At 37.2% G+C, this 27,188-nt stretch overlaps 1 protein-coding gene and 1 long non-coding RNA gene across 7 annotated transcripts in view; one reads left to right on the top strand and one right to left on the bottom strand.

The window, feature by feature from the left end:
- Positions 1–27,188, bottom strand: part of nahoda (DOMON-like domain-containing protein nahoda) — a 142,612-nt gene that overhangs the window by 6,656 nt on the left and 108,768 nt on the right. For 2 of the 6 annotated variants that reach the window (XR_012408368.1, XR_012408369.1), the window contains 10 exons: positions 16,152–16,249; positions 15,108–16,081; positions 14,412–14,939; positions 13,791–14,231; positions 13,305–13,726; positions 9,763–9,910; positions 9,478–9,694; positions 9,201–9,415; positions 8,961–9,124; positions 1,380–1,821 (listed from right to left, as the gene is read on the bottom strand). Coding sequence is in view for 4 of the 6 variants with exons in the window: in XM_073954870.1 (XP_073810971.1) it covers positions 8,961–9,124; positions 9,201–9,415; positions 9,478–9,694; positions 9,763–9,910; positions 13,305–13,726; positions 13,791–14,231; positions 14,412–14,939; positions 15,108–16,081; positions 16,152–16,249 (3,207 nt within the window). In the remaining 2 variants the exon portion in view is untranslated. The remainder of the gene's footprint in view (positions 1–1,379; positions 1,822–8,960; positions 9,125–9,200; positions 9,416–9,477; positions 9,695–9,762; positions 9,911–13,304; positions 13,727–13,790; positions 14,232–14,411; positions 14,940–15,107; positions 16,082–16,151; positions 16,250–27,188) is intronic. The other 4 variants (XM_073954870.1, XM_073954871.1, XM_073954872.1 and 1 more) reach the window with 2 other exon arrangements.
- LOC141405155 (uncharacterized) lies at positions 22,008–22,982 on the top strand. Its single transcript, XR_012413146.1, has 3 exons — positions 22,008–22,271; positions 22,337–22,488; positions 22,559–22,982. It is a non-coding gene; the product is annotated as an uncharacterized lncRNA (long non-coding RNA).

Here is a 27,188-nt window from a genome sequence, read left to right as displayed (position 1 = left end):
GTCCTTGGGCCAAAAAAACTATCTTCCCAAATTTTCAGGCGAATCGGACAATAAATGCGATTTGTACTTTGTTTACAGAAATATATGGTCAGACGGACAGACAAATGGACATGTGTAAATCGACTCCGAAAGTTATTCTATGTATATTCCTAAAATAAACTATGGGTCTATCTTGTTTCCTTTTGCATGTTACAAACTGATGCACAAAGACATAATACCACATAATACCCTTTACCACAGTGTGGTGTAGGGTATAAAAACTACAAAACTTTATTTTTTCACCTGGAATCTTATTCTAGTAGGTTTTTTTTTGGCAAATGACGTTTGCGAAACCCTGTTTTTATTAAAGCGCAGCATATTTTTGTGGGCTCGTCACATGTTTTTGTGGGCTCAGTTAGAACACAAATATCTAGTTTCACGGAAAAGATGGACAGAAAAACTCAAAATTAAAAATGTTCACTTAAAAACTGAATTTTTTTGGTCATAAAACAGGAAAATATCACGATGAAGGACTAGATTCTGATGTCTTGATAAGCCTACAAAATATATGACATTCTGTTCATCAGTTTTCAAGCTAAAGTTGGCACCGATTTCGAGAAAAACGCGTTTCTAATTTCTATGCTACATACAAAACACAATAATTTTTCCCTGTCCAATGCTCAAACCTCAGGGAATATTGTTCGGATCGACATATTCTATACGAGTTATGCTTTAAAATAATCCAATAATTAATCGACTTGACTCGGAACAGATTCGGAAGTCGTACGGTGAAAACTTTCTTCCCTTTTTTCAGCTACAAAATTTCCTTTTTAGACATAGTCTGAGGGTAGAATTTTTCATTTTAAAGAATTTGTTAGTATATATACAGGATAAGATTAAAGACAAGAAAACGTTATATTAAGTTAACAATAAAATAAAAAAAACACAGTAAAGATTAAAACAAAATAGCATAAAACAAATGCTGACTGATTCGGAAATAAAAAACACATTGGAGTAAAATATTTATTAGGACAGAATGATGAGTATGGAGTCAATGAATGAGGAACAGAGGATATACTGCACATACATATAAAGGAAAAGAGCCGAATAAAATAAACATAAATTAATAACCTAAAATATATTTTGAAGAAAGACACTGAACGTTGGTTTTTTATAAATCAACTACCAGGTTCAAAGTCAATGATAATATGTATTTCAGTGTCTAACTTTTAATAAAAAATTAGGTTGTTAGTATGTAGTGTTGGGTGTCGGTGTTCATATTTCTAGAGAAAATACATAAGATTAGAAATGGTGTGTGCATTATATAACTGCTGTAGTAGTCACATTAACAACAAGAACAAATACTGGGATTAAAGGGTTGATAGTTTGATTTTAATTACCGATTATTGAATAGTAAGAAGTTGTATCTATCACACCAATGCAACGGCGTATCGAACATTTACTACGAAAATTTACACATTAAACGTTGTAATTAGGAGAATTCATATGTATGTGTGTGCGCTGGAGGATCGTATGAAAAGGACTCATTGTATTGGTAACAAATATAAATAAGTGGTAAATAGTCAATAGATTGCGATTTACAGTTAGTGATGTTTTTGTTTTGTTTTGTTCGCATTGCTTTTGTTTGTTTCGTTTTGTTCTCATTAATGCTGATTGTAGGACTTGGTAGGAGGCTATGGTGATATCTAACGAATATGATTGATGTCTGAATGGGTGACAGAAAGGAATTGTTGGGATTTACAGATCGCTTGAAGGCTGGTAGTAGCGTTGATGTTGCCTCTGTTGATATATCCGCCATTCATCGGGTATTACATAAATGAGCTTTGAAAACAGCATTTGAATTTGTTTTTATCATTATACAAATTTTATAAAATAAACTACATACTTGATGTATACAAATATTTATATGTACATTATTTACTAAATATTATATAAATATTAAATTATATTTAAGATTAAATTGAAAGAGATTAAAACATATTTGAAAAATTGTATTTTGGATTACAAAAGCCCTATTTCAGTTTATCAGTTAACGTTTTGCTACCTTCAAAAGAACATCCGGGTTATTAAGCTGAACTTCGTCTAAAACAGGGGCGACCACAGGAATACAAACAAAAGGAATGCATGCGTGAATGTTTGTGTGAACAAAGTAACAAAGAAATGATGATTTTTGTTTGTTTTTGTTCACGCATAGTGTACGTGAGGGAGAAAAGCAAATGCAAAGACAACTCAGTGGGATCGCTGAGCAGGGACGTAGCCAGGATTTCATTTCGGGGGGGGCCCACCTGACCAAAATTTTGAAAGTTCATGTTAGCGAAAATTTCTTATTAGAAATGACGTTAACCTTATTTTAGACTTATATTTCAGATGAAATAATTTTCATTACTATTTTTTAATTAAAATGACGTAAGACTTCTTGGCCAATGTCCCCTTGTTTTCAGAACTGTTTTGACAAAATATTAGAGTTAATATATGTTCAAAACAATGGATATATTAATAATCGCATATACATATTTTAGGTGTATCATTTATGAATTACTCACAAATATAGTGAATGTTATGTAATTCAGTGATATCACTTCGGTAAAGCCAAAGAAAGAGTATACAATCAGAAAACCTTAGAAAATCTTAACATTTATTTTTTTATATGGAATGTTGAGGACCTTTCCTTTGTCTCCTACTTCACAAAAGTTCAAAATCACGGCTTCAATTTTCCACTCCAATGTTATTGAGTAATTTATGGAAGGAAAATGGGATTAGCCGAGAACTGATTTATGCAGGGGTAACGTTTGGATGTCATGGCGTTATCCACTAGTATTTTTTATATTTACAGGTAGAATTTAGGTGTTGTATAAATAAAGCAAAAAACGCCGAGACACGTGTTTTCTCTTTTTTGGTATTTTATCACGTTGCGGTGTCAGAATATGGTCAAATGGTCGAAAATTCAGGTGTTCAATCGTTGTTATTGTCATAAAGAAACCAATTGCAGTTATTTCCCTAAAGATATTTTGATGTCCAATCGTAAATCTTATCACAAAGAATTTCTGAAGGCCGATAGTGGTTTTATTGACAGAGAACTTATATGCTGTTTATATTAGAGCTTTTTGCAGGGTTAACCTTCTTTTATAAGGATTTGTTTGAAATATAAGCAATGGAATTGACATTTAAAACCCAGTCGGTTTGTTAAATCCGGTTATATATAAACGGGGTATAATGCTGAGCAATAGTGAGTCTATCCATGATGAAATTCTAGCACCCAATCGCGGGTATGTAAATGACATATTCTGTCGCCCAATCGTGCATATGTCAATAGACTAAATTTGGCGTCCAATCGTCGGACTTCGCTTATAGAAATAATGGTTTCCAATCGTGGATCTTCACATCAATTGATCAGGAACTATGAAAACTCTGGCAACCAGTCTTGAGTTCTTATAAAATAAAATGCTGGCGCCCAATCCAAGTTCTATAAATGTATAAATTAAATTATCAAAAATCCATAAACACATTTTTTCCTAATCTACATTTTTTATACTCTTAGCCTTTAGTCAAAATGTGTCTCATTGAAATAATGGTTTTAGGGTCAAAGTGTGTTTGGAAGAAATCTGTTTCAGAAAACTTGGAGAACACGATATTTTCGAACAGATAAACCGATTCGGTCCAAAATTTGGTCTTCGTGATATATTGTCCAAATGTTGATCCACTTCGACGATGGACTCTTTCGCTCCACTCTTTCGGTAACCTTCCACAGAGTATTTCAAAAATGGTCAGGGAAGGACAGTTTAAGAACTCTCTGGGTAATTGGAAAATATAAATGTGTAAGCTTATAATTAGACAGCGGAATTTTATGCAACCCCTATTTTTGGTCCGATTCATGTCAAATTTTGGGACTAGGCATATTTTTGGCTTCTGATTATATTGCAATCGAAACATATGACATATGCAAAATTTAAATTCAAATTTATGCATTTTACATATTTTCTTATGCAACAAATATTTCACTAATAGGTACAAAAATGTTTGTGTGTACAATTTTTCTGTTTAAAATTCTCTTCAGACATGTCAATAAAATAGAGAAATGTATAACCACAGCCACAACCTTCAAAATACCGAAAATCGGGAGGTATCGCTCTATGGGGCTATATGAAGGCCTGAACCTAAACCAAAAAATTTTAGGTGGAAAGTTTTTTATCCCCAAGGAATACTTAATTCCAAATTTCAGCCATTTCGGAGGTATATTGAGGGCACAACCATCAAAATACCAGAAATCTGGAGGTACCGTTCTATGGGGGCTATATGAAGACGTGGACCTATACCGACAAATTTCCGGTGGAATGTGTTATACCCGCAACGAAGACTAAATACCAATTTTCAGTCATTTCGGTGGGATATTGAGGCTGCAACTTTCAAAATACCGAATATCGGTAGGTACAGTTCTATGGGGGCTATATGAAGACGTGGACCTATGCCGACAAATTTCAGTTGCAAATTTGCATACTCCTACTGAAGACTAAATACCAAATTTCAGTCATTTCGGTGGAATATTTAGACCACAAATCCTTGAATATATTTTTGCTTATGGCTTTGCATATGCTCATTTTATGCAGAGATGTCAAAATATGTCAAAATATGCACGATATGCAAAAATTTCTGGTCCTAATTCGTTTTATTTTGTAATAAAACGAGTTTCTGTCTAATCAGATTTTTTCTACGACCATCCTAACCATATATGCATTTGCATAGGATTCCGCAGTCTACTTATAATCTAAGTAGTCATGGCTTCACTTCCTTTATGCTAATAATTTAGTTATAAGTACAAATATGAAATAAATAAATTAATAAATAAAAAGACCTCTCTGGAAACGCTTTGATTTTTTGAAACAAGTGTTCTCTGGGCCCCTGTTACTACAGTACATTTTTTTAAGGGGCAAGTCCATACTTCCAGAGAAAATGGCCCCAAAAATGTAAAGAACACCTACGGCCATCATGTGTAGTGGCGGGTGGTCAGGTACCTCCTCGGCAACACTTGTGATCAATGGTAAAATCCATACTTTGTGGGCAAGTTCATACGTCCGAAAATGGCTACAAAATTCTGAAAATCTCCTAAAGGATTTTGATTGTGTAGCCGCTATTCGATCTGTCCATAGATAAAAGTTTCAGTTCACACAGACTCAGGGTATATTCCTGTCCGCAAAGCCGACAGATACTTCTTGAGATTTTGACAAAGAAGAATCTGTTTCCAATCAGTTTCTTTTTTATTTCGTTTGTCGTAGCAAAGTCATTTGCCAAAGAAGGAAAAAGAAACATTTCTAGAAATGTGCATCCATTAAAAGTACTTTCCAAAAATACAGTTTAAAGAGCAATCGACAGAAAATATCCATGAAGATGAAATTCAATGTAATTTCGAAATATTGGAAATAATATGAAATAAATAAAATATGAACATTGACCTCAATCCTAATAATCTTGATTTTATTAACCTTCGAAAGGTCGAACAAAACATAAAAATACGACAGAAAAATTATTTTTTGTACAATAGATATTTATTAATTTGTAGCAAGATACAAGTTTTAAATAATCTCTTTTGTTCCGAACTCAGTAACACTTACAGTCAGCCTAAAATTACGATTAAACGCTTAAACAACGCCTTAAAACTTAACAACGTGTTCATCATTTTTATGCTTTCAAATATGTTGGACAATAAGTATACTAATATAGTTAAATAATTCTCTATAATACATCCTCCAAATCCTTTACACACTCCTTGAAAATATTAAAACAGTTTAAAATTTTACTCAAAAATAAAAAAAAATTATAACATAAGCTAATATCCTATGGAAACGAAAATCATATCGGGGGGGGCCCGGGCCCCCCGGGCCCCCCCCCCTGGCTACGTCGGTGTCGCTGAGTATACTGTCTTTTCAAAAATGAGCAGCTCTGGTCTAAATCCACGTGACACAACTCAGTAAAGGGCCAAATACATACGGTCCGTTGTGTGACGTTGCGCGTTAAAAACAACAACCACATGAAAAATGTGTGATGCCAAATTTGTTTTTGAAGTTTTCATGTGGTTGTTGTAACGCGACGCTCAACGCGCCGTATGTGTAGAGTAAGAGTAAGGAAGTGGCAAGCGCTACGCATCCTGCAGATTAATATGCATCATTGTAAAGCTGCTGCCACCGAGCTACTCTTGTCCCTCACGAATTCTGAAGTAAACCTTGGCTTAGTTTAGGAGCCATATATCTCCAAGAATATGGTTTCTGGACTAAACAAAGTGAGGGCCTGTGTGGTAGGTATGAAGAGCTTAAATCTAATCTTTCTATCTAATTACAGTAATGAAGACATGTGAGCCATTAGACGGAAGCATGGTACGGAGAAGGTCACACTTTGTCCTCATCTGCCAAGCCTGGGTGTCCGCAACGTGCTGGACGAGATGATGGACGTGTGTAACGTTGTTCTGGGATGAGATGCAAATGCCCACCATATTCAGTGCGGTAGTAAGGACACCAACAGCAGAGGTTATTCAATATTCAATTTTATTTTATCATATAATTTACGAATGTCTAACAAGGGTAGTGATCTCACTTTTAAAATTAGGGACAAAGAGGAGGTCATTGATCTTACAGATGTTCCTTCTCTGACCATATGAAGATACTTTTCGAGATCTCTTTTGACGGAGTTCGTCAAAATCCTTATAGAAACCCGAACAAAACAAAATTGGGATAGGTACACAGAACTAAAAAACTGACAGCTGAAGTCTATTGGAAATATAGAAACAGCTATAGAGCTTAATAGAACTGATACAACCTGACTGACGTTCTTCTTCGCTGTCACTAACTTACCCTCGTAACCGGTGTGGTGGAACAAGGATCTTGGCAAACTAAGGGTGAGGCTACTCCTGATCAACCATATACTGACGGAATTGGCTAATCAGGACACCAAAGTTGTCTACGCGGATGACGTAGTACTACTGATTACTGTCAACTTCCTGTCTACAATTTCGGAACTTATACGAGGAGCCTTATCAAAGCTGTCTCGATGGGCCAAAGCAAATGGTCTTGGGGTAAATCTAACGAAGGTAGAACTGGTATTATTCGCTAGAATTCGTAAGTTCGGCAATTTTGCTACCAATACCGGGTGGAGTGCAACTACATCTCTCCTCCGAAGCTAAATACCTAGGTACTATTCTTGGCTGTTAGCTGCCATGGAAAATTAACGTTAAGGAGCGGACGAAGGGAGGATCGATTATATACTGGATGTATAACACTGTTGTAAGGCGTATCTTATCCTCTGGACCTCTTGTCTGGTGGCACTCTCTACTCCAGAAATCAATATCCAGCAAAATAGTCAAGGTGCACAGAAGTACTCCATAAGCAGCTATGAATGCAATGCTAAATCTTCGGCCTTAAGGCCTGGGTACTTAACCTGCCTCGCCTGCTTGCCTTGCTTTCCTGCTTCATTTCTGACACAGCAAAAATAAAAGAATAAAGAAGAAAAGAGCAACGTAGTTCGAAATTGGTTCGGCCTTCTTTATTCTTTTATTTTTGTTATGTCGGAAATGAAGCTGGCGAGACAGCTTATGTATCCAGGCCTTTAGGGGCTCAACATTAAATGTCAGACAGGCTGCATGAACAGAATCCTTTGGCGCAAGAGTACCTATGGGCATTGATGTATCCTAAAGGAATTAGGAGCAGACCTTGAAGTGGATAATTGTGGGAATCTTAGTGATTATATATCACCAGTCTTGATGTTTGAAGATTTAGTTGACGTTATCCCAAGTAGAGATGACTGGAACCAAAGTAACACACCTCTGGACGGTCTGGCCTTCTATACAGACGGTTTCAATACAGACGGTCTTGAATACTCATACAAGTCGGACAACGTCTGTAGTGTATTTTAGAAAAAGGCATAGATCACCATCGACATGCCCAGCAACCACTGACTCAATTAAACCATCCATATTTCGAAAAGTTGAAACGTTCTTTGATGAAAGAGCCAAAGAAGTATGGCATAATGAACCTATGTAGGTGCAACGTTTCAAGAGGTATTTGGCCAACTTTATCAACCAACAGAACAAATTCACTCTTAAATTTGAGCAAAGTTGACTGGAGTCAATACCGGACACTGTAATATCAGAGCCAAATGGAATGATCAAGGCGAATGTAGAAAGGTATACGCATTCAGGCCGTAGCCTTCATTTTTTGTCAAAAGTTTTTGCTCGAAGAATTCACAAAAGAGAAGAAAACGATAAAATATTCTTCGCGAAGCTTAAATAAAGACGTTGCGGTGACTATAGAACATCTCCTATGTCGCTGCCTAATAATCTAATTAGAAAGATACAAAAATCTGACTAAAAATTTACAAAGAACAGAAACCTGAGCTATAGCTGGTTAGAGTTAAAAATGGTATATGGAACACTTAAGCATGACATCGACGATCTATGAAACTATCCGTAGTTCAACCCCAGCAAAAAATCAACATTACCAAAAACGGCATTTCATAGTCGTAACTATTTACAAATCAACTTACTAACCCATATTTTAACAAGGCCATGTCACACTAAATAAAAATAATCTCTTACTTTTTTGTATAAAAAAAAAAACATCTTCCCCAATTAATTTAAATAAGAATTTCCCGCATCGCTATGTTGATATTTTGATCCTCTACCAGATTCACACATTAAAGTAGGAGTAGGTCGTATTTTTCCCTTGTTCCTTTGTTCAGCTTAGCCTAAATAAGAGTTAATTTAGTACGAAAAGTGGAGATTCCTAGGGGCATAAGCAATGATACGAGCGAAGCTAGCCTGTCCTGTTACTATATACATATCTACATACATATAAAAAAAACTCTAGAACATGTACATATATTTCTTCTCCTTCAAATATGTTCAAAATCTCCAATTAAATTAAGATTTATTTTGAGAAACTAGTATTCAGCTTATTTTATTTCTATCTCTTACTTACCTTATTCGATTTATTCTTTCTTGATGTCTTATATATGGTACATGAGGCTTGGATCAATGCTATGAAAACTAAAGCAGCGATTAGACCCAATACAATATACAGACGTACTTCGGATAATTCAAAGAATGATAATTTGACGTCATCAGAATCGGAAATTGACTTATCTATATATATTAGAAAAACAATAATGTGAATTAAGCCTTCTCAACACATACACAACAACAATAAAAGACAACATACATTCCAAAGCTTTGAAATCCAAAAATTGAGGATCAACTGTAAGTGAACCAACTTTGCCGGAGGCAATTGTTTCTCTTAAGGCCATTTCAATCACTTCACCATTCTTCATGGCTTCTTCCAAGGGGATATTGTTCGTTGTGACAGCGTAGCCCTTCTCATAATCATCCTTATCGAACATGGCTTGTAATTTAGCAATCATGGATGTAGCACCGTCTCTGTTTAATTGTAATGGATTAATTAAATTAAGATTTGATTTTTCCGGATTGGATTTACTTACTTTTCAAAACCTAAAATATCGGTTTTGTAATAACCAGGAATATTGTTAAGAACACCATTGAATGAATCCGAAATGGTGGCGGCCAAATTTTTGAATTCCACTGAACCTGGGGCAGGGGCTTCGAAGGACTCGGCGAGGTTCATCAATTTTACACCAACAGAATAAACTAAACGATTTGGTGCAGGTGTGGTTGGAGCATTGCTAGCCACTAACAATTCTGTTTGAAGGAAACAAATGTAAATTTGTGTGAAATGTGAAAAAATAAGAGGGTGATATGTTATTTACCCTTTCCGCAAGATTTAATGCAAACACGTTGTGGTGAGACGACTGGAATGTTTTCATGTTTTCTTATTTTTTTGTTGACAGCATTGAAAGCACCTCCCAAAACGGGGAAGAACAAATATAAACAGTGATCATCGGTGAAGGATAAATCCTGAAAATAAACACATACGTCATATATAGTTAGGGCCATCAGTAGTTAACACACGAATCTTCTATTCCAAACAATTTAAAATTGCACTCCTATACACAATTTTTGCGAGGTATGATAGACCCCATCAGTATATTAGTATGTAGAGTGTCGGCCGAAACTAAAACACCCCCTCAGTACATTTTTTTAAAATTATGATTTTTTACGAAAACTGGGTTATAAATTTGTTTTTATTTTTCTTTTTATTTATATCTTTATTATTGAAAAAAAAAACACAAACTTAAGTAGTTCTGAATTTATAAAAATTTAAAATTCAAAATAACATTTTAAGTCACAAAAATAAGTGGACCCAATTTAAGAAACAAAGAAAAAAAACTAGTGAAATCATTATCGTCGCGTATCCTTTATTCTGGATGACACACGCATATCTTGTATACATATACAATATTTAATTATACATTACTCGTATTACAGGCGATATTGCTTCCCAGGCTACTTTTCGGGTCCAAATAAATTTTCTTTGGTTTTGCAATTTTTTTCGTTTTCCCAATCGATAGTAAGATCGGGGAATAGGGCAGGCCAATGGAATCTGAATCCTTTAAATTAAACTTAGATTCATCAGAAAAGTGCACAGGCCTCCATTTTTGGACACTACAGTTTAGATGGGTCTTGGCGAGTTTAAGTCTGGCGTTTTCATTTTTGTCGATATGATTTTTTTTTTGTTATTGGGACCGAATTGATGCCATGATACCCAACACATGGATTGGGACCACTCGACACGCTGCATTTGTTTTGATGCCCAGCTAACACCACTCACTTGTCTCCTGACTCTTTGTGGACCCAACCAGTCCAGAAGCAGAACCAGATAACTGAAAAAATACACGAACGAACTTATTTGCACTGCTATAACAATAACAATGATTGTTAGCAGTATCAGATTTAACCATATCGACAAATCAAATTGATCAGATTTTGATAGATGAAAGATATTAATCGAGTATTTTCCCTATTGCATATAAGATAGTGGATATTGTGTGAACGACTAAAGCCTATGGCCACGAAACAATTGGGCCATACCAATTGGGCTTAAGAGCTGGCCAATCCACAATTGGCAGATATTTGCCCTACGTAAAATCCTGGAAAATACCCAAGAGATGCATATCGACATTTACCGTCTTTTCATTTAGCAGCTTTCGACAGCCCCATACGCTGAAAGATATTCGAAGCCATGTCTGAATTTTGTATATCTGCAAAACTCATTTGGCTTTGTAGGGTGACTATAACTGACACCCGACCCTCAGTTAAAGTAGGAAAGAACATCTCCTAACAGTTCAGTACCAAAAGAGGATTCAGACAAGGACACAACCTTTCGTGTAACCTCTCCAACATTCTGCTGGATAAGTTTATACGAGATGCAGATGTTAAAAGAAACGGCACAATTTACACCAATAGCCGTATGTTACTTGCTTATGCTGATGATATTGGCATCATGGGTCGATCAGTAATGGAAGTAACTGAAGAAGGATCTGCTAATGTGGGTCTGGCAGTAAATGAACAGAACTCAGACCAACTGCGGAATTTGGTTTCTATAATTTCGAGGAAGTTAAAGACTTCGTCTACCTCTGTACCGTCATAAACGCAACCGCTGTGAAATAGGAAGAAGAATTGTATTGACCAACAGATGCTACTTTGGCTTAAGTACGCAGATTAAAAACAAGGCCACACCTCGTCAAACAAAAATAACACTTTACAAAACACTGATACTACCCGTGCAAATGTAAGGTTGCAGTGCTTGGTGTGTTTGGGAGAAAAATTCTTCGAAATATCTACGAGCCAACATGCGTTGACGGTGAATGTCGACGTCAACGACATCGGTATAGTTAAACGTATCGAGATACAACGCTTGCATTGGCTAGGTCATTTCGTAAAAATGAGTTAAAATGCAATATCAATACGTGCCGCGGTACATGAGGAACTGGACGCCTGAAGCTTCGATGGATTATACAAATGGAATACAAAATCAAAAAACACGATTTCTAAAATATTTCTTAGCTCGATTTATAGTATAAATGTTCTGTAGAGGGCCTACTAAGTACGTACATATGTATGTAAGTGTTCAAAGATTTGTATTTTCACCGATATTATCAAACGTTATCTCATACCCACACCCTTTCAGACAATTTGGAGTCGATTGAGCAATGTCCGTCTGTCTGGCTGGTGAGTACAATAACCGATTCGGTCCACACTTAGTTTAAGTTCGAAGATAGGCTATATCGGTCCACGTCTTTGGATAACTCCCTCACAAAAGTTTAAAATTGTTCGCTGAAATGGTGCGCAAGTTAACTCTCAAAGGGAGTAACCGATTTTGTCATAACCATAAATGCCCGAAGACGTAACCCACAAAACCAAAACTTTACAGGAGAAGCAAAAAACTATATAAAATTAAAAACTGTTTTACGGAATATTAATCTTATGAAGTCGAGTATATGGGATATTATCGATCATATACGAAGGGGAATAAGTAGTGAAACCAAAACCGCTGAATTGCTTAGTTTTGCTTGTTTTTGAACGTAGAAGCTTGAAATTTTGCCAGAGCATGTATTTTAGCTTTATGTATCAGATTACGTCAAAAAACGAATTTCGATTTTCATGTCGGTTACGTCTTCGGGCATTTATGGTGACGATATGGTATTTCTACTATCGGGTATAGATCAGGTTCCAATATGGACGGTATCGGTCCACTCGTTCGGATACATCGCCCACAAAATTCGAAAAAAGTAAAGTTTAAGATCTCTACTTGGAGCTCCCTTTACGACGGTAAAATTATTTCGGGGATAAGTCCATACTTTCTGAGATAATGGCCTAAAAGCTCCAAAAAACCTTGACGGCACCAACTAAAATAACAAATCCGCAAGATAACTCTCGCACTGAGTTTCTGATTGGTCCAAACTTTGCACATCGTATTATTTTATTTAGTATAAGGGTGGAACATGGACTATATCGGTCCTTCGGGTACCTCCCACACAAAGTTTTAGAAAAGTGCAATTAACTGGGTACTACGTAAGATAACCCTCGAAAGGAGAAACCGATTTGGTCCAAACATCGCATTATTACTTACGAATTATGTCCGAATATCGACTACATCGGACCCCTATATACGTCAGAAGTATTGTGTTTGCTTTTTTTATTTACGTCTGAGGCTGAGGGTATATCTCTGTCGCACAGATAACTGATACTTTGTTACTTGTTGTAATCAGTTTTTTAGCCGCGATGAAGCACTGACAATGTTGACAAATACCCAATTTCACCAAGCCAAACACGCAACAGTTTCGTTTCAAAAATATTGCTCCCTTAATATTTGTATACAGAGGACATTAAGTTCTATTTATTCTCTTACCTGGGCATCATTGCTTATTCTTTTACGGGTAAATTCCAAAATTGTTACGCCCTTTTCAATGCGACCCTCGGCATTATAAAGATCCTGGCGATCATCCAGCTTAGGCGATGAGTAGCCATTTATCCATGTATCCATGAGGAAGGGGCGTCCATTACGATCAACCCAACCAATAATGGAATCAGTCTGTGACATCTTCTCATCGTTACTGAAACCAATGCCAGTCCATGTTTGGGTATTGGAAGTTTCAATGTGCCAACGCATTTCATCGCCACGTCCGATGGTCTCCCATGATGCATAATATTCACATGTGTGATTTTGAGGTGAACAATTGGCGGGATACTTCCAATGGCCAAAGCAATCATTGTCCAAAACATTAGCAGATTCATCTGGTACACCATCTGGGGTTTTGGGTTTTTCCTTTTCTAAAATTGAAATATCAAAGTATTTAAATATATGGGCTTCCTTTTAATTACGGTCAAAACTTACCGAAGAAATTAATTAGGGCAACACCACGTTGCATATTATGACCGTGATATTTAATTTCATCCTGGAAATAGAATTCTTTCATTGCAGCCATATCTGTTTCCATGCCGGAGGCTGGTATGTGAACTAATTTGTCCAATTCTTGGCCCTTGGCCCAAATGACATGCGTTAAAGTATCGGTCAATGAGTGATCGGTGGGTTCGTCAGCAGTGAGTTTTTTACGGAAGATAATTGTGGTGACGCCGTCCTTTTCATAGCCGGTAGCTAGTGTCAGATCTTGTTTACCGCCAAAGACTTCATCAAGACGTGGAGTAGATCTGTCTCTGCTATAATAATCGGCAATACGACTGGCCATGCCTCTTGCCGCACCAATGACAACATCAGTGCAGTCCATGGGATTGAAGTCATGACGAGGGGTATAAGGATTCAATTTATATTTGGCATCTGGAAATTAAAATTAGAAACCCAAATGAAATTTATTTACAAAAAGGATGGTGTAAGGTGTTTTAGCTGTTGGTTAGATGGAAGTTAATGGATCTATGAAAACTCTGGAAATTTCAAGAATTTTCATTGGGCGAAGCAATGTGTAATGTGTGTGTTAGTGTTGGAGGAGGGAAAATGTACCTGGATTCTTCTTTTGTGGTGCTACATTTTGTTTAATAGGTGCAGATTTGGGTTCTGGCTCAGCAGAGGGTTCTTGTTCAGGTTTTGAAAATGGCTTTGGTTTTGGTCTGCCATTTGATCTGGGCTCGGGCTCAGATGTTGGTTCAGGTTCTGATTTTGGCTCAGGTTCAGATGAGGGTTCAGGTTCTGATTTTGGCTCTGGTTCAGAAGAGGGTTCTGGTTCTGATTTTGGCTCTGGTTCAGAGGATGGCTCTGGTTCAGATTTTGGTTCAGGTTCAGATGAAGGTTCTGGTTCTGATTTAGGTTCAGGTTCAGAAGAAGGTTCCGGTTCCGATTGAGGTTCTGGCTCCGACGTTGGTTCCGGTTCGGATTTAGGTTCTGGTTCAGAGGATGGTTCCGGTTCCGACTTTGGTTCAGGCTCCGAAGTGGGTTCAGGTTCAGAAGTAGGTTCAGAAGCGGGCTCTGGTTCGGATTTTGGTTCAGGTTCAGACGTGGGTTCGGGATGTGACTGTGGCTCATGTTGTGTATCTGTTTAATATTTGTTCAGAATTATTAAGAAAGAGAGAGAGCGTTTTTTGAGTATGTGCATGTTGTAAGCAAAGGTGCAGCGGTGCCATACTATGCAATGTATTCTAGGCATTGTTTGTATTCAAGACGAAATAAGGAACATTTTTTTATAAATTAGTTTACACTTACCTGGTACATCACGTCTTCTGCGTCTAGCACCACCTAATGCATCTTCAAATTCAGCATTACGTTTAGATTTCGATGAAGCGGATGGCTCGGGCTCAGATTGAGGTTCGGGCTCAGAAGTAGGCTCTGGTTCTGATTTGGGTTCAGCCTCTGATTTTGGTTCGGGTTCCGACGATGGCTCTGGCTCAGACTTGGGTTCGGGCTCCGATGATGGTTCCGGTTCCGATTTAGGTTCAGGTTCAGAGGATGGTTCTGGTTCCGATTTTGGTTCAGGTTCAGATGATGGCTCTGGTTCTGATTTGGGTTCTGGTTCAGAAGAAGGCTCGGGTTCAGATTTTGGTTCGGGCTCTGAAGATGGTTCTGGTTCGGCCGAAGCTGAGCCGGAGGTTTCAATAGTTGTCGTCAAATCTCCAATGTCTCGAATTAATGGGAAGTTTTTACATTCCTTGGTCGAAGATCGTGGTCTCCATCCAAAACCAACCCATGTTGTGGTGTTTACTTTTAATACGACTTCTATTTCCTTCTGTTCCTCCATTAAGCGCCAATACATTTGATAATCCGGAGATAATTGTTTCATGGAGTAAGCGGATAAGTCCATCTCCGTGCTTTTGTATGGCGATCTCTTGTTACAACCAGGTCCGAACCAACCGAAATTACAGAAACATTGTTTCCTTGGCAAGGTGGTACCCTGAATATCAATACATTTTCCCTGGATACCACAATCGGTGTTACTGGTACACTCATCCTTGTATTGACACTGGGGTCCATAGAAGCCCTTTTCACACTTGCAACGGGAAGGGTAATATTTACCATTACCCGAACATGTTTCTCTAAATTCTTTGCGAGTGAGAATGTCAATATCAGCACATGACCAGAAGAGATAATCCGTTGACCATTCTACAGCTTGACGTAATAACCGAATGGAACAATTGCGACATTCCATATCAGCTGGAAGTGAAACTTCGTAGCCCTGAGCACTGAAACAAAGTGCAACAAAAACGATAAAAAGGTTTGTTCAGCCATAACACCTGTTTGTGGAATACTTACGTAGAGTCGTGTTTAAGGAATCCACTACCATCGACCTGGGGAGTCAACTCAATCATTGGCCTTTCTAAGTTATCCAATAATTGTAGGCGAAAACCACCCTGAAAGAAAAGAAAATACACGTTCATTATTTTAAACGAATTGTAACAGGCAATATTGGATACCTAAGTACGTGCGAGTGCATGTACCCATTCCTGTTACATGCTCCCATCTAATTAGACTACTTATGTTCAGAGCATACTTTTAACATGCAAACTTAAATTTAATGATCCTAAAATCTTAAAGTCTATCTAAAAGTGTTGTACGAAACGAAAACAGTTTCACATATTGTAAATACGTCGACCTGCATTTGTAGCCAGAAACTAAAGACTAGAATGCCAAAAACCCCATTTTCAGCGAGTACCTAAATAATTAGTTTGCAGACCGTGTTGTTGCCTGCACCAAAGTACTTAATCTGCCATCTTTTGCAATAATTCTGACAAAAATAAAGCAAGAATACATGTGGTTGGATGTTAGCAGCACCATCGGCATCTACTGTTCTACCGAAGGTCCGTATGTATGTACTCACAGATATGTATGTACGTCTGTTGAGACAATAGAACTTTACCTGGCGGAAAAGAAACCCCGTACAAAATAATGAATGTGAAAACAATGAGTTTGTGTCATAATCAGAACCATTAAATTAGCCAAGCAATCTGACGATAAAGTGTGTTGAAAATGTGATGCAAAATTAACTACGAAAACGGCAATGTTGTTAATCTAAAGTTTTATAAACAGTTCGAAGTCGAAGCTCTGTTAGTTGAAATTGTTACCAAGTTACCACTTGGAAGAAACTTTCATTAGGGTTTGTAGATTAAAAAAAATTAGCAAGCGGATGGCTCACAAGATGTTGCACCAATGTATTGAAGTCGTATTATGACAGATGTTGGGCTGCCGTGACAGCCTCAACTTATCTCAAGCTGCAGTTCTTCGATCGTAAATTGAGGAAGGTAACCATGTCGAAAGGGAATACTAACGGCAAGATCGTGTGGTTACCCACAGTAGTCCAAATGTATTGCGCGCCAATTCTTACCGAATCATGATTTTTTTGTTAAAATGTCAAAAGGGGGAGAAATGTTAAATCTTGTTATCCGACAGAGCTGCAAATACTTAACTCCAACCGCCCTCACATGCGTTGGCTTTAATTGACATCATGTCATCAACTTCTTCTATTGCCAAAAACGTATATTATGTACGTAATCTCTGGTGTCATATCAGAGGAATAGAACAGACATCAATAAAGCTCCCTAGGCATTCCAGTGTTTTCCAGACAGTGATACTGATCACATCATACCTCAAACTCTAAAAAAATTGTAACGTCAGTCAAGCGGCGATCTCATCAAATTATGTGAAAAACTTGCTAAGTTAGGTTGTCAGACTAGATTAGTTCTCACATGTTGGTAACGAAAAAACAGACGAACTAGCCAGAGCGGTATCCTGTTTTAACGAACTTCCGAAGACATCAGTCGCAACACCACCTGGAGTAGTTAAAAATATATTTTTAAGAACTACTCATCACACGAATAGACCAGATGGGATATACAGGCCCTGCGTTTATCTTCATGGCAATGCTGTAGCAGCTGAATTAGCCTGGAGTTGAGTATCTAACGAAAATTCTCAATCTGTCGTTAGCCACTTGAATCGTGCGCGAGGTGTGAAAAATGGCAGGATTGTTTCGTTACTAAAGTCAGGCAAGGATGCAAACAAAGGTGAATCGTACAGGTGGATTTCGCTTTTGTCGAACGTAGCAAAGGCTCTTGAGGAGTTACTCCATGGGTTTTGTAAATAGTACAGCACTAAAACAGCGCATATATTAGCATAGGAATCAACCAGAACAACAGGTGCGATAGGGCAGTGACAACATAACAAAAGTCTTCGATACTGTCAATCACATTTATAGTGTTCCGGTTAACTTAAAGTTAAAAGTGATGATTGAATTTCAAGGAGGAGCTTCTTAACATTTACTTTCAATGTGAAAATTATATTTTTAATGCCTCCAAATTTCTTTATTTTGCGTTTTGAAATCCATCAGATAGTAAAAGAACACATATAATAATGGCCCTATATGTGTGAACGTTAGTCGTACATGGAGTTCCCCAAGGTGGAGTGACATCTCCGCAACCTCTAACTTTTTCTGTATTCCACCCTCTCCAGACGGCATTGTGATCATTACGTATGCGGATGATTGTACGTTATTGGCGTCAGGTACCTTGTCATTTGGGGAAGACTGAATTCCTATTTGATCGATCTCACCAACTTTTTCCAACCAAGGGAATATTAAGCTAGTCGCCAATTTCTTCACCACAAAATTGAATGTTGAATGTTCTAGTCGATGGCAACAGAATTCCGACCAATAACTACCCTTTAGGGTAACATTCGACAGTATGTTTACGTCGTTCGCGCATGCGCATTGTTGACCACATATACATAACGCAATAGGTCGCACAGTGGTCATCTATGCTGCGATAGTGTGGTCTGCGAACATAAGTATGCAAACACCGCCCTAAGAACTGTAAAAGAGTGCCTCCTCTTGTCATCGGTAGACCATATGCATGAGGAGTCGTAGATTTTTCCAGTGCGACAACACAATGGCGTTATTTCGTTGTAGTACTTGCTCGGATGTCAGGAGGGATCTTCATGGTTTATGTTTTTGTGTTCGTGTGTATGATTTAGGCAAGGCTATCAAGCAGTTTTTGTTATCATTCACACTGGTGCAGCCGTAGATGCAATAAACAACTATCGTGTGTATGCGGTCCTCGGAGTACTGCGTTCATATATTGCAGCTGAAAAACGTCAGCTGTCACTACAAACCAGAGTAGTTTTGACTCAACTACGTTCGGGATGGCGTAGCTGTCTAAATTCCTATAGGGCAAGAATAGATGAACCGTACAAAACATCCACCCATTATGCGGCATAGGCCCACTGGACTTCCCCTATTCAACTGCACTACCTAATCTACTCAACTAACACCAGTAGCTTTAGGAGTACAACCAATCGTAGTAGCTACATTCCTCTACCTGGTGATAGTGTCAGAGACGACTATTACAAAAACAACAACCAGATGTGATAAATCTGAATCATGACGGATTCCACAAACTATATGGCCACATTGAGGAATTAAAAGTCAAATTTCCTGATTATCCAAAATCGACGGAACCTGGTAAGACTTATTGCGGTGCTAACCGGCCACTGGGCCATTCGTAACCATACAAAGCGTCTAAATCTACAATACCTCTGAAGCAGCTGCGGAAACGAAGAAGAGGAAAAGTTCGAGTACCTCCTCTGTTTATGCCTTGCACTACCACAAATATTAGAGTTGGGCAATCTCGTTAAATTGAACGATCCGGATCACTATCTCGTTCAATAAACACCGGTAATTTCTTTGACAAACTGCGTATACTTAATTTCACACGTTGGTTTTTATGATGTTACTCATTCGTCATTAAACGAGGACAGTGATCCGCATCGTTCAATTGAACGAGATTGTCCAACTCTAACAAATACGACTTAAAGCTCTAGGACAGAACGGATTGAGAGAGCTTTCAACAATGAAAACTTGTAATAAATTCAGAAAGCTGTCAATCGCAAATGAATTTAATTATACCATATGGAGGGTATTCATCGGAGACCCTATAAATTCTTGATGAGGGTAAAATTCTAAGTCGATATAACCATGTCCGTCTGTCCGTCCGTCCGTCCGTCTGTTTATGTGTAATTTGGTACAGAAGTTTCTATTACTCCTAAGATGTTTGGTATTGCAAATGGACTATATCGGTCCGCGTTTTGATATAGCCCCCATAGAACGGTACCACCCGATTTTCGGTATTTTGAAGGTTTTTGCCTCATTATCACACCGAAATGGCTGAAATTTGATACTTAGTCTTCGTTGGGGGTATACAACTTCCCCCAGAAATTTGTCGGTAAAGGTCCATACTTTCATATTGCCCCCATAGAACGTTACCTCCCGATTTTCGGTGTTTTGAAGGTTGTGGCCACAATAAACCACTGTAATGGCTGAAATTTGGTATTTGGTCTTCATTTGGGGTATTAAACGTTCCATATGAAATTTGTCGGTATAGCCCCCATAGAACGGTGCTACCCGATTTTTTTGGTATTTTGAAGGTTTGAGCCTCATTATCACACCGAAGTGGCTGAAATTTGGTACTTAGTCTTCATTGGGGGTATAAAAATGTCTCCCAGAAATTTTTCGATATAGGTCCACGTCCTCATACAGCCACATAGAACGGTACCTCCCGATTCTCGGTATTTTAAAGGTTGTGGCCACAGCAACCCATCGAAATGGATGAAATTTGGTATTTAGTTTTTGTTGGAGGTAAAAACCTTTCAGAATGAAATTCGTCGGTATAGGTCCACGTTTCGATATAGCCTCCATAGAACGGTACCTCCCGATTTTTCCTAATTCTGTAGGTTGTGACATCAATATCCCACCGAAAGACTGAATTTGTTATTTAGTCTTCCATGGGGATATAAAACATTCCAGAAGAGAATTATCAGTATATGTAGGTTCGCGGGTTCCTCTATCCCCCTTAGAAACGTACCTCTTGATTTTCGGTATTTTGAAGGTTTAACCGAAATATAAGAAAATTTCGTATTTAGTCTTCTTTGAGTCTAAAAACTTTCCGCCAGACGAAACGAATTGTTCCATTTTACTTCAATACAACTAGTGGTGGAGAGTATAACAAGTTCGACCTGGCCGAACTTAACGCCATTCTTACATGCTTTTCCTTGTGGTAAATTATCAATGTACTATTCACCAGAAAGCGCAAACTTTGTAAATTCCCGCTACCTGTAAACATCCTTTCGATGCCTAATACATTAGTAGAATCATTATTACGAGTATAAAATGGTTCTGAAATGAGAGTGGTAATGACTCAAATCAATTTCAATTTCGCTTACATTTTATTTCTTGACTCTCAAATTTCGATACTCGTCACTGCGTCATAAACGTTCTTATTTTACAATTAACAGGATAAACACAATGGACCGAGGGTTTCCGAAGCCATAACTTTAAAAATGTAAAGTTCACAACCACCATGTGTGTATTTTAATAAAATGTTGTGCAATTTCTCGAAGTGTGGTTACAATTCTAGGATTGACAATGTCATTCGTTAGTGATTTCCATTGTATTCAATTTCCATAATTTTGTGATTTTTTCCAACTCGATAAGTAATCTGTTGTTGTTGTCATCGTTTTTCATATAAAACTTCTATTGTGTCTATTATCTCACAAAAAACCTTCTATTATCAGTCAGCCTCAAATTGTGTGTTTTATTAATTTGTTCGAGAGCGCTACATCTGGTGATGGCCTGCCTTCATGCAGATGAATGCATACGTTCCTATTTACTTTTACGAGGTTGTTAAATTGTCAATGTTCTTAAATTTTAAACCGATAAAGTACCAACATTAGGATGTCCGTTAATTGTCTTGGTTCTCACCGATTGCCTTGGTTCTCGTGGGACACCCCGACCCCTATTTATTCCATGAAACACGATACGTACATGATAAATGAAAGGCATCAACTTTTGGAGTACATTATTTTCTAATAATATTTTGTATACTTTTATATGAGATATATTCTCAACCTGGTTGACGCTGCATACGATTGTTCTTATATTCCTTTCTTTACAAGTATTTTGGATATTTACAGGTTAAGTCTATGTACAAAAACAACACCACTTTCTCAGCAATTGCCAACCACTACACCAAGAAAACCCCATAGTGCATATAAAAGTCGACTTAACCCGGCTTATGCACTGAAAATAGATGCACATGCACATCCAGTAGCAATTTTATTTACATTGACATTCTGATTCAGCGTCGAGCGCGATAGGTAGTTAAAATCGGAAGTTTTACTTACATTGTCAATCAAATATGAAAATGTCATACACTGACTTCAAAATTCTTTCGCTTTGGGTGGTTTGGGTAATTTTTTGTTTTCCTAACAAATCTGCTGCATTGGAATGCTATACCTGTCAGGGTATTAATTGTCTGCGACCTTCGAAAATCAATGAGACAACAGAATGTACTAACAAATGGGATGAATGTCTTACCATTTTCGATGGATGTAAGATTGAATGCAAAATCAATAAAACCCTTTTTCAAATGTAATAAAAGAACATAATTTTACAGTAAGTGTAATAGAGAGAGGTTGTTTCACAACAATACCCGAGGAACATCGTAAGAAGTGTACCGGACCTACCAGCAAAGAATGTCACATGTGCTTTGGAAATCTTTGCAATAATCGTGGAGCGGCAACATGCATACATTGTACCAGCAAACATGTAAGTTTCATGTTAAAAGTAAATTACGTTGTTTTTAGGTTAATAAAAAAAAACTCAACTATTTTTGAAGAATAACGACTGCTTGGAATATCATTGCCCAGTCCCAGAAGGAGGAAATACCTATTGTTTTTACCACCGTTCGCCTAATGTTGGTGACAGTGCAAGTGGCTGTTTAACAAAGCTTGAAGACCAAATAAAATGCCAACAGGATAATCATTGCGAAATGTGTACTTCTACACCAGACAGAGCCTGTAATGGAGGAATGATACCAACAACAGCCGGCGGAGTGGCTACCCAAATTTCTGCCTTTAGCACTTTGATCGTTTTTGTAGTTGTTTTACTAAATAATTTATATCTATAAGTATAAATATTTTAAATTGTTTTTATGAAAGTTGAAATTATTTTAAATGGAAAACCAGGAAACCAAGTAAACTTGATAAGACAATTTAATAATAATTAATGGCTTAAAAATTACATAAGAAATTAATATTAAAGGAGCAATCTTTTGTCAAGTTATTAAATGAAAGAAATTCATTATTTTCGGGGAAGTTTTCGCCCTTAATTATCTATTTTTTTCGTAATTTCCGATATGTCTTGACATAAGATGATTTTCGAAACCATATTCTTAAACTTCAATACATTTTATGCCTAATATAAAACAGAACTTGCGATTTAACGACGTAGAAACCAAAAATGTCTCTACGATGCCTTAGCCCGGATTACGTTTCGTTCCATTCCCAAAAGCCGACAACATTTATTTTTATATGAGACCTCGAATATTATTGCAGAAGGATTGCTATTAGCTATTTTCCAAAATTTGCGAACAAATTGCAATAGTTAATCATATCTATCATATTTTTCTCAAATATTTCGAAAGTTCGTCCGACTTTTTATTCATGCAAAATTTTTAGTAAAATTATCGTTATTTTTATATTTTTCTGCAGCACAGGCATTCCAAAAAAGGAAAAGAACAAAAACAAATATATATTGCTTCTGGGTGTACGGATACGAAAACTCTCTAAAGGCCGCGATTATGGTCCAATCGATAAAAAAACTGTACCAGATCATTGTTGTGGTTAAAAATTGATTTCTATAAACATTTATGACGGTAATAGGGGGTACGAATTCAAAAAAAAAAAAAAAAAATGTTTTCTGAGTCACTCGAATGTGCATACTCCCCTTATATGGACGTACATATAAATGATGTGTTTTTTTAGAACAGCTATATCCCAAGAATGGTTCGTTCTAGGGAAAAAATCATACGGGTATGTTCTAAGACACACTTCACCTCTCACTTCACGCCTCAAGCATTTTGTTCACCCCATTTACTCCTATTTTTTTGCAAAATTTCTTGGGACTAAGATTCGTTGGGATATTTAAAAAGAAGAATACACTCTAATCCGTCCATAAAATTGTCGAAAAACAAGTAAAAAAGCATCAGTCAGCTTTGCTGACAGAGATATACCCTCAGCCTGTGTATATTGAAAGTTTTTTCCCAAAAAACGTATGTATTTAGGTGGCTTTAAAAATTTTGGATGTATGAACCGACAAAAATGTTGATTAGGATTAAAGATCAAAAGTTTTGCGGAGGAGATACTTAAAGGAATGGATCGACATTGACCATTATGGAAGTAGATCTCCAGCCACTACATATGCCATAGGGAGTTTTTACACCCTTCGGGCTGTTTGCTCAAGAAGTATGGACTTGCCCCTGAAAATATTTTACCATCGTAATTGAGGCAACGAATGCAAGTTGCTTCAACAAAAATCAACCTGATTCGATTGCAGGTCTTAAAGTGAACTTATCCGAAATTTTGTGTGGGAGGTACCGGATGGAGTGGACAAATATAGTCCATATTTGAACCTGATCTATATCTGGTAGATATATTAGGATGTGTATCGTATGGACCAATTCGGCAAATCCCTTCAAGAGTTACCGTACGAACAAATTTTCCGAACATGTTTAAAATTTTGTGGGGGAGGTACCTGAAGGAGTGGACCGATATAGCTTAACTTCGAACTTAAACTATGTTTGGACAAAATATTACTAAGGCCAAATTATGGACCGAATCGGCAGATCGTTTCGAGAGTTATCTTGCACTCCAACCACCTCACACGGTGTCATAGGGTTTTTTTTGCAACTTTCAGGCTATTTTCTCAGGAAGTATGGACTTGCCCCTGATGGAACTTGTACCGTCGTATGGAGGGCAGTGAATACAAGTTGCTAAAACAAAAATCAAAGCGATTCGAGAGATGGCTCTAAACTGAACTTTTCCGAAATTTTGTGTGGGAGGTACCCGAAAGAGTGGACCGATATAATCCATATTCGAACTTGATGTATGCCTAGAGGTAGTATTATCATATGCAAAGTTTGGTTCAATTCGGTTACTCCCTTCGAGAGTTATCGTCCGCACAAGTTTTGCGACAATTTTTGAACATTTGTGGGGGAGGTACCTGAAGGAGTGGACCTATATGGCCCATCTTCGAACTTAAATCAAATCTGGACAAAATATTTGGATACCCAAAATTTGAACCGAATCGTTTGATCCGTTCGAGAGTTAACGTGCGCACCAGCCAGCCAGACAGACAGACAGACGGACAGACAGACAGACGGACGGACATTGCTAGATCTACTCAAAATTGTCTGAAACGGATATCGTACAAACATACTTGGGGTCTAAAACCATTATTTCGATGAGGCACATTTTTGGTCGTATCAAAGTGTAAATACCCTCTTTAGCCTAAAGGCTGGGGGTATAAAAAGCTTAAATGGGGTGAACAAAATACTTGAGGCGTGAAGTGAGAGGTGAAGTGTGTCTCAGAACATACCCGATAAAGAATAAACTTGTAGAGAATTTTTCCCTCTAGAGAAAAGTAAGTTTTTGATTAAATCAATCGTTTTCGAGAAAAATTCCCAAAACCTAAAAAACACTTAAACTTTGACCCCGAATAACTTTTTTGCACACGTGGGTTCGATGGGAACTTTTAGAACATTGCTTCTAAAGGTAAATTCTTTCTCTTCGCCAAAATTTAGCTTTCTGGGAATTTTTGACTGGACTATTTCTAATTTGTGACTAATGTTACTGAAGACATGTCACATAGTTTAATGTTACGTTGTGGCTACAGTTCACCACACTACGGCATCACATTTTGTATTAAAGGGAATAATTTTAGAGTAAAGTGTCCTAATGACTCCAAAAGCCATTTCTGTAGTGGGATTCTCTAACTCTTTTTTTTTTGTTACCGACAAAAATCGGTGAAATTGAAATGCTTATAATTTCGGTAATTAACGATATTTTTCGGTAAGTTAGCACCCAAGAAAAAAGTAGTCGTAAAGTTCTACCGATAGCAAGAGAGCTATCAACTTTTATTTCAATTGTTCATTCATAATTATTTGTTTTAATTTGGCCGATTTTTTATTAAGTTTCCCGTTGGAGTTGAGCTTGGTGATAGGATCGAAGATTGTTTGCAAGTGAAAAAGGAAAGCCGAAGATTCGAACCTACACAACCACCAAGTTATGTTACCTGGTTTTTGTTGGTAACCAAAAAACGAACTACTGTTATGCGATATTTTTATAAACATACCCGTGTGTCAGTTGAAATCAAGATACAGCTCGCAATATTTAGGATAAAGCTTCATAATTTGGTACAGAATGGGCTATATCGGTCCACGTTTTGATATAGCCCCCATGCAACGCTCTACCTCCCGATCTTCGGTATTTTGAAGGTTTTAGCCTCATTATCATACCGAATTGGCTGCAATTTGGTATTAAGTCTTCCTTGGGGCTACAAAACCTTTTCCCAGAAATCTGTCAGTACAGGTCCACCCACGCTTTGACACAACCTCCAAGAACAGTACGTCCCGTTTTTCGGTATTTTAATAGTTTTACCCCCATTATTATAAGTCTTCTTTTGTTATAGTTTGTATTTACCAAACAGATTTATAGCGTTCCGGTTAACTCAAATTTAAAAGTGATGATTGAATTTCAAGGAGGAGCTTCTTAACATTAACTTTCAATGTTTTATTAGTTAAGCCACAGTACTCGTATTCAAAGGAAATTACTGAAATTTTGTGTTTCGTATTTGGAGCGAAGAACCCCCTATTGAAAGGTAAACGATACCACCCGAAGTAAAGCCTTTTAAAGGATTTTTCTACTAAAGTGACAGTAACTTGGTATTTCGGATTCTCAATTTGTAGAAATCATCGATGTTTCTTTGGTATTAAATCTTGTTTAACATAGATTGATATTTTATTTTTGCCTTATTAAGGCGAAGGTCATTTATAGTGAATTTTTTATTTAATTAATTAATTCTCTTTCGAGTTGAGCTTCCATGACCTAAGATATACATTGAAAAATTAGGAGTCTACCGAAGTCCCACGCATCCAACCATTACGCTACGTTTCACGGGGGGTTAAGCCGATCATCAGGCGTATTAGGCTGTTGTTTTTGTGGCAGACGAAGGCAAAGCTTGGTAACTAGTATATATATATATATATATATATATATATCGCACTTCATTAGATAATTGCATATGCGAAATTATGTCTGTTAATTGAAACTCCAACATTTTCCTACAGTCCTGCTTGATTGATATTATTCAGTTAACATATTCCACTTCTCCTAGGAATAAACCTTGACGTTGGGGAAGAGAAACAATAGAAAACTAACTTTATTTTATTTCAATACAAATTGCTGAGT

The sequence above is a fragment of the Musca autumnalis genome, unplaced genomic scaffold, assembly GCF_047663935.1.
Source record: "Musca autumnalis isolate F117 unplaced genomic scaffold, ASM4766393v1 scaffold_5, whole genome shotgun sequence".
Lineage (NCBI taxonomy): Eukaryota > Metazoa > Arthropoda > Insecta > Diptera > Muscidae > Musca > Musca autumnalis.
Note: the sequence above shows the minus strand (reverse complement) of the source record. Positions and strands in the feature narration are given on the sequence as shown.